This window comes from Chinchilla lanigera, unplaced genomic scaffold, assembly GCF_000276665.1.
Source record: "Chinchilla lanigera isolate Chin_1 unplaced genomic scaffold, ChiLan1.0 scaffold00102, whole genome shotgun sequence".
Lineage (NCBI taxonomy): Eukaryota > Metazoa > Chordata > Mammalia > Rodentia > Chinchillidae > Chinchilla > Chinchilla lanigera.
Genome location: NW_004955503.1, coordinates 7632578 through 7642604, shown reverse-complemented (window position 1 = coordinate 7642604; position 10027 = coordinate 7632578). Strand labels below are relative to the sequence as shown.

General features: G+C 41.1%; 1 protein-coding gene across 9 annotated transcripts; it reads right to left on the bottom strand.

Annotated features, from left to right (window-relative positions):
* Positions 1-5189: 5189 nt before the first annotated feature.
* Armcx1 (armadillo repeat containing, X-linked 1) lies at positions 5190-9517 on the bottom strand. 9 transcript variants are annotated; one of them, XM_005406961.2, is made up of 4 exons: positions 9316-9517; positions 9018-9069; positions 7346-7410; positions 5190-7054 (listed from the first exon to the last, which is right to left on the bottom strand). In XM_005406961.2, exon 4 carries the CDS (start codon positions 6924-6926, stop codon positions 5565-5567), a length of 1362 nt encoding a protein of 453 aa, XP_005407018.1. In that variant the 5' UTR covers positions 6927-7054; positions 7346-7410; positions 9018-9069; positions 9316-9517; the 3' UTR covers positions 5190-5564. The 9 variants fall into 9 exon arrangements, with proteins under 9 accessions (XP_005407018.1, XP_005407019.1, XP_005407014.1 ...); XM_005406962.2 differs by having other exon boundaries at positions 9018-9066; XM_005406957.2 differs by having other exon boundaries at positions 9405-9517.
* Positions 9518-10027: the final 510 nt, after the last annotated feature.

Here is a 10027-nt window from a genome sequence, read left to right as displayed (position 1 = left end):
TTTTTTTTTTTGGTTTTTCTCTGGTACCAGGAACCGAACTCACGACCTTGCGCTTGCCAGGCAGGTGCTTTGCCACTGAGCTAAGTCCCCAGCCCTCAAAATGTATTTTAAATTATCTCAATTGTCAATTGGATCACTGTAACTTACTCCTAAACTGCTCTCCCAAAACTAAAGAAAATCTTCTATAATCATGAAAATGTAATCTACATTTTCTAGAATTTTCATTCAGAATGTGCATCATTCAAGCAAAAGTTGCCATCAAGCAATCATATAACAACAGATGCTGGGGGATTCAATATGGCAGAATACAAGAGGAGTCACATTGGAGCTCCTCAGAGAAAATCCACTAAAAACACAGGTAATTGGAAGAAAAGGAGGGACACACATCCTGAGGCCCAAATCAATCTAAAATAAGAGATTTGTAGATCAAACAAAACGTAAGCATAGGACTATGTAAAACTATAATCCAGTGCATAGGGCTGCCCATTGTTTTACTGTCTGCAGGTTCAGAGCAGAAACTGTCATTCCCAAGAAGTTCGCCAAAAAAAAAAAAAAATGCGGAAACTCAAATGTGTGGCAAACTCAATCTACACAAGATAGATCTGATAATAAGGTCCCCTTGCCTCTTTTTATTTCCTGAAAAAAGGAGGACACTGCAGCCTGGCAATAAATTTGGCTGGCACACACAGTGTACTCTGGTGAGTGACTGATTCCTGCTTGCCTGTGGAATCATAGGAGGGCATTCCCAGTCTACTCAGCACCTGCCTGACTAGCCTACTTTTCTGCTCAGTTGCAGACAAGCTCACCCAGTCTGCTGGCACCTGCCCTAGTTAAGAGAAATCCAACAAAAAGAGATAGCACTTGTAAATATATATGCACCAAATACAGGAGCACCTATCTTCCTAAAACAAATACTGCTGGACATAAAAGACCAAATAAACACTAATGTAATCATAGTGGGTGACTTCAATAACCCCACTTTCTCCAAGAGATAGATCAACTAAACAAATTTTAAAAATCAATAAAGACATATCAGAGCTGAACCACATCCTTGAACATGACGGACTTAATAGATGTCTACAGAATTTCTACCATTCTACAACAGAGTTCACTTTATTCTCAGCAGCACACAAAACTTTCTCCAAACTATATCACATCCTAGTCCACAAAGCCTAATTAAGTAAATATGAAAGAATCAAAATCACCCCATGTTTATTATCAGAAAATAGTGCAAAGAAACAAAAAATCAATGACAAAAGAAACTAAGAAAATTTAGAAATATCTGGAAACAATAGTGCACTCCTGAATATCTTATGGGTCACAGAAGAAATTCAACAAGTTCTGGAAGCAAAGACAACACCAGTACAACATACCACAGTTAAAGAAGTCCTAAGAGGGAAGAAACAACAACAATTCAAGCCCAAATCAATATTAACAAGGGAAAACATAAAGTTCAGAGTGGAAGCTAATGAAATTGAAACTAAAAAAAATACAAAGAATCAATAAACTAAAGAGCTGATTTGTTCATTCTTAAGAATAAACAAAATAGATAAACCCTCAGTGAACATTACCAAAAGAAAGAGCAAGAAGACTCATGTCAGTGCAATTGGAAATGAAAAAGTTGACATCATAATGGACACTGTTCAAATACAGAAGATAGGAAGTACTAGGACAAACTGTATTCCAACAAACTGGAAAATCATGAAGAAATGGGCAGATTCCTAGATGCATGTGAATGATCAAAACTAAAAAAGGAAGACATAAAAATTTTGAACAATCCAATAACCAGCAAGGAAATTAAAGCAGTAATGAAAAACTTATCAACTAAAAAAAGCCCAGGACCTGATGGATTCACTGCTGAACTCTGTGGAACATTTGAAAATGTTATATTATAAATACTTGCCAAACTCGCCAATGAAACTCAAAGGGAATCACTGCTTCCAAACTCATTTCTGGAAGCCAGCATGACTCTGACCCCTAAACCAGAAAAACACCCAACTAAAATAAAAACTACAGGCCAATCTTCCTAATGAACGTAGATGGAAAAATCCTCAGTAAGATATTGGCAAATAAAAGGCATCATATCATCAAAGGCTCATCTACATCACAGCCAAATGGGTTTTATCCTAGACATGTAATAATGTTTCAACATATGCATATCAATAAATGTAATATATGACACAGACAGAAGCAAGGACAAAAAACACATGATCATATCAACTGATGTGGCAAAAGCTTTTGACAAAATCCAATACCCCTTTGTGATAAAATCTTATAAAAGCCATTTATGAAAAATCAATGACAAACATCATATTAAATGGGCAATAACTGAAAGTTTTCACTGTAAAGTCAGGAATTCCCATTATCACTACTTCTGTTCACCATAGGGCTGAAAACATTATCCAGAGCAATCAGGTGAGAGAAAGAAATAAAAAGGATACAAATAGGAAAGAAACAAGTCAAATTAGCAGTATTTTCAGAAAACCTGATACTCCTCTTAGAAAACCCAAAGAATTTTTAAAAACTCTTAAAATAACTTAATTTCAGCAATGTAGCAAGATATAAAGTCACCACACAAAAATCAAAAGCATTCATGTATACCAATTATGCTCTCAAGGAGAAATTGGGAACACAAAACTATTCACAATAGCGTCAAGAAAAATTAAATAATTAGCAATTAACCTAACCAAGGAAGTAAAAGGCCTCTACAACAAAAGCTATATTATTCTGAAAAAGGAGATAAAAAAGGGCATGAGAAAATGAAAATATGCCTCCTATTCCCGGATAAGCAGAACCAGTGTTTTCAAAATGGTCATACTCCCAGCAGTGACACACAGATTTAACACAATCTCAAACAAAATAGCAAAAACATTCCTCACAGAACTAGAGAAAACAATACTAAAATTCATATAAAACCAAAGAAGACCAAGAATAGCAAGAGTAATCCTGGGCAACAAAAGCAAAGCAGGAGGCATCACAATACCAGACTTCCAGTTATACTGCAAAGCAACAGTGATAAAAATGGTATAGTATTGACACAAAACCAGACATGTGGCTCAGCAGAACAGAATAGTGGATGCAAAAACATCCCCAGACACATTTAGGTATAACATTCTTTCAGTATCCACTCTTTAGAAGTTTTAATGAATATAAATTTCTGTACCTTTCAAAAATAGATACACTATTTAAACAGTCATGTAAACAGTCATATATATTCCTTCCACTTAAGAATATATGTTGAAATTTTGCATGCAAAAAAATTGTATATGTCACCAGATGTGTTGTTGGATGCTTATAATCACAGTTCCTCAGGAGATGAAGGCAGGAGTATCTCTTCTTTGAGGCTAACTTCAGCCACTTAACCATATCTTGTCTCAAATTAAAAAAAATGGGGGGCCAGGGACATAGCACAGTGGCACAGCTCCTACATGGCAAACGCAAGGTCCTGAGTTCAATTTCTGGCACAAAAAAAATTAAAGGGCCTAAGGATATAACTCAGAGGTAGAGTACTTGCCTAGGATGTGCCAGACCCTGGATGTGATCCTCAGAACCAACAAAAAAGTGTAGATGTCCATCAGCATTTTCAATGGCTGCAGATAGACCTTCACTGTTCAGCAACTGAAGTTACATCTTCCAAATATTTAGACATAAATATGTGAATATCCATCTATCTTTTTGTTCTAAGCCCCTCATACACTATTTAGAGCCATTTTTGCAAAGTATAGAAGAAATTTTTATTTATTATATAAACATCATAAATTATACAGAACTTTTTTAAAAAGAAAAACATGAAAATGCCTATCAGTATAACATCCATAAAAAACTACTAAGAGTCTCAGACTATGCACAAATGACCAGGCGTATACATAGGTTATTTAAACGTATACTTTTTCATAAAATGTTTTTTATGTACTTTTATAGCGTATTCTTCACACAAGATTATATGCTGACTTCTTGCATATACATTACTGTAGATGTTCATCAACATTTTCAATACATATACATATTTGTTTAGCCAAGCATCTATTTTGGACACTTGGGTTGTTTATACTTTTTTCACCTTCACAATAATTGAAAGATGCACAGCTTTGTACAAGCCGATTATTTGCTTAGTTTCTAAAAGCAAACCTCTACAAATGAAATTACTGGGTCAAAGGGCATGCCCATGTTAAAGGGTACTTGGAGCATCTGTCTCAATAGACCTCATGCTTTCCGTGTTCCTCATCTCCGTTTGAGAGTTCTCCTCCTCCCATACTCTCACCAACCCTATGGCATGGGAGACAAGTGGGTCTTCTTCTCTGTGGATCCCAATAGCACTCTCTATGCTTCCATAAAGCCTCCCTCCTACCAACTTTATAAAAGAAATTCCTACAAGCACTAACATTCATGCTTTCTTCCACTAGCGTTTCTTACTATTTCAAAACATAACTCTTATTCACTACATAGACACTAAAGCTCACCAAGAAGGAGAACATGTCCCTATCATGTGCCCCCAGGACCCTAAAATAAAATTAACCCTTTCTTTACGTCTTCATAAAAACTTGTAGTGGAATAGACCGCTTGCTTCCTTCCTGTCCCTACCACTCCCAGCCACCAGTGAAATTCCATGCCTTTCTCATGTCCTGCCAGGTCTATGGTAGTTAACTTCCTAACTGGATTCATCTGCAGTCCCCACTCCTGTCCCCACCCCAACTCAGACCCATCCTACACACAAAGCAACCATACTGTTTTCCTTTCATCCCGTCACTCCTCTGCTCATGAAAGGCCTTGTTGCCTCCCAGGGCCAGAGAGTGGTAATATTCAGACACCCCAGTTCAGCAACTGGAAGTGCTCCAAGAAAAGGAGAACAGGACGTCCCTCAAACACTGACTCCACCCGCATCCCCCTCCTCTCCTCTCCATACTCTCTACTCCAGGCAGACCAGACTTCTCTCTGGAGCAAAATTCCCACTTCTTTGCCTTTCTTCCATCACTGTTCCTCTTCGAATGCCCTCTGCCCTTTTGCATCTTATTCTTTAAGCCCGGCTTATTTCAGGTCTCCCCTCCTCTGTAAAATTTTCCCTGAGCACCTTTGTGTGCAGCAGTTTTGTTGCCTTGAAGCACCTTTGGTAACCATGTCCAAGGATTGGAGGCCCCTGATTCCATACTTTTTCTTTCCATATATCCTGTCTTTCCAAACACACACAATGCTTTTTTTCTTCTACTCAAAATACAGAACTTTATTGATTAAACAGGAGTCTTAGACTAACAAATATAAAACAATACAAAAGAGTATATTTTATTCATAATGTACATTTACTTCACTGTCCGTGTATGTAAAGTAAACAAAAAATTTCAATCTAAGCAGCAAGATAAAATCAATAAATGTTTGTGCAAGCTCTAATATTCACTTGGTGTCCTTAAAATGGTCCGGTCTGAACCCAACATCAATGACTATTAATAATCTGTGGTATTTATTATTCCAAAAGAGCAGCTGACAGGATCTCTTTGCCATATATGCATTTAAAAACACACTGTTCCCCAGTGGGAACTACAAATTTACATCAGTATTGCTTGGGACAGCAATTAGAGTTTGGTTAATACTTTCAGGACTTTTACTTTCACCACTAGATCATTATGACTGGCTAATGCTCTGATTTTCTTAACACATACTCCAGATTCTTTAAATAAAAAGAAAAGTGAACTTCTGCTAAATTCTTTTCTGGATGATGCGAGCCCTTCAGTTTTTATGTTGTCATTTATATTCTCAAAAACGGTAAGGATATTAAGAAGAATCTCTCTATCCCATTCTTTATTAAAGAGGGAAATCAGCTCTGACGGTACTTTACAACTGACCAGCTCTCTTGTCATGGCTGGGTTTTCAGTAAAGTTTATAATTAGTTTCATAGTCTGTATCTTGGTGAAGTGATTTCCCAGGAATAATAAAGCAAACAAATCTGGAAAAGAATAGGAAAGCAGATGTTGGTAATGATTGGTCACAGTCATGTTTGTTAAAAGTCTTAGTCCAGCCATCTGCACAGCCGAGTCCAAGCGACAGATCATGGTATCATCACATACTTGACTGATATATGTCTTAATCTTGCCCTGATTTTCAGTATTCACACTCAGGTTATTCAGGGCATTGTAAGTCTTTTCCCTAATAACGGGGTCTTTAGTTTTTATCAATTTTGCAATAACTGGGACACCACCCAGTTCACGTATAGCATTTTGATTAAATGAATATGCTGCATTGTTACCCAAAGTGACCAAGGCTACTTCTTGAATAAAAGGATCATTTGTTCTCTCCAGAATGTTAAGGACCTTTTGAAGATCAGGAGTACTTAGAATATCATCAATTTTATAGGGAAAGTTGAATTTGCCCCTGCGGACAGGCCATGTTGTGGGTAGAGCCCTAGTGCTCTTACTTCGAGATTTTCCCTTGGATTTTCCATTTGCCCTGCTCCCAGCCCTAGCTCCACTCTTACTGGGATGGCAGCTTCCACCTCTGCCTCCCGGGCAGGGCAAACTTGATGCAAGGGTCCTATTCCCAGAAATGTTACCAACCCTGGCCCCTTTGCCCATTTTTGCACTTGCCTGTTCCTTCAAGGTGTTGAAAAGGGCCTTGGCCTTCGCTTCTAGGCCACCTCCACTCGGGGATCCACAATGGGCCTCCTTCTTTACACCCAGCCCACTCTCAAGTCCCACTCTCACCTCAGCCTTGGCCTTAGTGTCACTCTGAGGTCTGACTCCAGCCCCCACGTCAACATTAGTCTTAGCTCCTTGCTCAGCCTCGACCCCAGTTTCTGATATATCACTAGACTCCTCCTCATCATCCCAGATTTTCTCATTCGCATCTTTTCCCCAGGTCAGTCTGTATACGCAGTAGCAGGCACCAGCCCCAATGACCATGCCAGCGGCTACACAGCCAGCCTCCCTTGTGCGGCCCATGATATAGCTGGAGGGAATCCTTCAACCTGGGCACCGAGCACGCTTGCTCCTGCCCAGAATGCTCCTTGTAAGGGATGAAGTCTTCAGCTGCTGCTGGCAGACTGCTGCAACTGCAGACGCAGGGCAATCTAGAAATAAAGGAAAGATTTCCAGCTTTGGGCTTCTCCTTTTGTGTCTTTGTATGCACACAGACTAAACCACAAATGTAAAAACATGAGCTTATTGGCCCAGACTCAGAGCTCGGTATCAAGATCACTGATTTCTTTACTCAATTGGGAAGCTAACTTGATAAATTTTCCCCACATTCCAACCTCACATTCTACCACCCTACCCAGAACATCAAATTTAAAAGATTTCAAAAGTTCCCTGCCACCTCTGTCCTTCAAGATGTCCTAGGGCAATGAGGTCATGAAATATACCTGAAGAGATCCAAGCAGTTGCTTCCTTCTCTTTCTAGCTTCCAAGGGCACTGTACCCTGTAGACCTGCAGACAAAAGAATAGAGAGGGCTGTGCTAAGAGTTCAGGAAGTAAGTAGACCTAACCAAGGATAGGATGCTCATCCTGAATCCTTGGCTCTAGTTCCTTCCTTGCAGTTCCCCACCTATTGATCCCTCTTATGCTTAGAAAGTTTTGGCTTTGAAATTAATTTCCTCTCTCCCTCTCCCCCAGTGATCCACTCCTTCAACTTTCCACCCACCACTCCACCCCCATCATTCACTTCCTCCAGAGGTGACCACCATATCCCCTTCTCTGAAACAAAATGGGTAGAGGAGTAGTATTTAGATGCCAGATTAGCCTGAAATGTGAAATGTTCTCACGCAGGCCACCCTTGCCTCTGCCATCCTCACCGTCTAAATCAAAGGTATGGGGTCAGTTTTCCTCACCCCACCCCACTAATTATACCAGTTTCCACTGCTGGAGAGCAATTTTCTTCCTCCCTCATCTGTTTCTGTGTCCACCAAACCAAAGGACTGACCAGCTCTGGACATGAATGTTAGGTGGGAGGACCAACACCAAAGACACTGTACCCCAAACAGTAATTTTCAGTAACATCCTCCCCACCTCCATCCCAGGACTCCCATGACACCAGCCACTTCCTTCCCGTATCTAGCATCTAGAGAGCACTTCTTTGGCAACCTCCAGGTGTAGAAAAGGAGGGAAAGAGGAGGACTCAGAGGAGGTCTATAATCCCTATCACAATCACCATCATCCTCCACCCCAGGAGTTCGCAAACCATCATCCTCACTCTCACTCTCACCTTCTTGGTCCTGGACAATTTTTCTCACTTTTGGCTCTGAAGTTTGTACTGGTCATGAGGGCCAAGATCCACAGAGACAGGGATACAACCAAGACGGGAGGCTCAGGGAACAGAGAAGCACTTCAAAGGGTCCCCAAACCAGTTCTTCCAAATTCGGGGTCCTGGCTGTCAGATACATTTTACCTTTTTATCTCTTACCTTAGTCGCACTTCTCTGGACTCCACTGACAAAAACGCTCCAGCTAAGCGCGTGTTCCCCACTCCCCATCCCATTTTTGCTGTGAAGATAGGGACTTTTACTTTCACCACTAGATCATTATGACTCGCTAACGCTAATGCTCTGATTTTCTTAACACATACTCCAACATAAAAACTGAAGGGCTTGCATCATCCAGAAAAGAATTTAGCAGAGCATTAGCATTAGCGAGTCATAATGATCTAGTGGTGAAAGTAAAAGTCCCTATCTTCACAGGCTGACCGTGCAAAAACCAAGCCCCTCAAGTGCCTTCAGTTATGATTGGAACCAGTGGAAAGGAGGGAGGAAGGTGGAGCCAAGGAGTGCAGAAAAATCTTAGCAGTTAAAAAAACTAAAAAGATCAGATGATCTCTTCTGTCCCACTCTGTAACGGAATCCACCTTCATCGTTAACCATTTTTCATGTTGGCACTGTCACATCCTTTTTTACAAATGCACACACACACACACACACACACACACACACACACACACACAGGAAAACTGCTGAAGAGCGGATAAGAGTCCCAAGTTAGGGAGGGTCCTCAGCCATCCCCACCCTTCCGGGGCCTGCGGAGCAATCTCAGCTTAGCACTGACCTGCAGAGATTCAGAGTAGATTATTCCTTTGCTGGAATGGTACAGCGCTCTACTGAAAAACAAGGGGAAAGACAGTCGCACATCCCAAGTTTCTGGCTTGGCAGATGAACCAGTACACAGAACACCAACTTATCACCTGCCCTCTCTGATTCAAATCTCTGGCATAACAAAGTTTTACTCCCTCCTAGCGCGGGATCTCCCCTGGACTCCCACCTTCCAAGGTCTACCTTTTTTGTTGTTGTTGTTACGAAAGGACCAGGAATAGTGCAAGGAAAATAAAAGGGAAAAGGCTGTGTACCTCTGGTCTCCGCCCTCCACTGCCCGCAAGGCAGGGATCCCCAAGCAGCGCCCGTTCACAAACAGACCTGCTAGGAGCCACGCATTTACCTCCTCCTCTGCCTACCACCGACCACAGGCTCACCAGATCTCTGGGTAAAAATAGGGAGCGGGCAACTGGACCACACGAAGACCAGGATTAAAAGGACATCTGCATACGTCAGCTCCTGGTCACGTGAGGGCTACGTCACCTCTGAGATCAGACCCAAGTTACCACTCCCACCAGCAGTGGGCTGGAGCCAGCCCTCGCTCTTCTCTCCCTGTCACATCACCTACCGCGTTCGTTCGTTTTTCCTTTTTGCAAATCACAGAGACTGGAAGTGCCTTCTCCCTGCCACTGGAATTTGCCTTTTCTTTGGTTAACACAGACAGACTGCATGTCCCATGTCCATTGTTCCCATGTCCATTGCCTTCTGATTTTTCTTTGAGGAGGAATAATTTTGTATTTTCTTTACTCCCAGTCCAACTGCTTTTTCCCCTCCACTTCCCCACCCTCTCCCCGCACTCTTACACCAAATGGGGGTCAACATTTCAGAAAAGGAGATAAATAAGTGGAAGTGTCTTGCTTTCTTGAACTTTCCTCTTTGTTTATTTGTGTTTGTTTGTTTGTTATTTGGGGTTTTTTTTTTCTGGGATTGGAGATTGGGGATTGATCTCACTGAACTACATCCTCA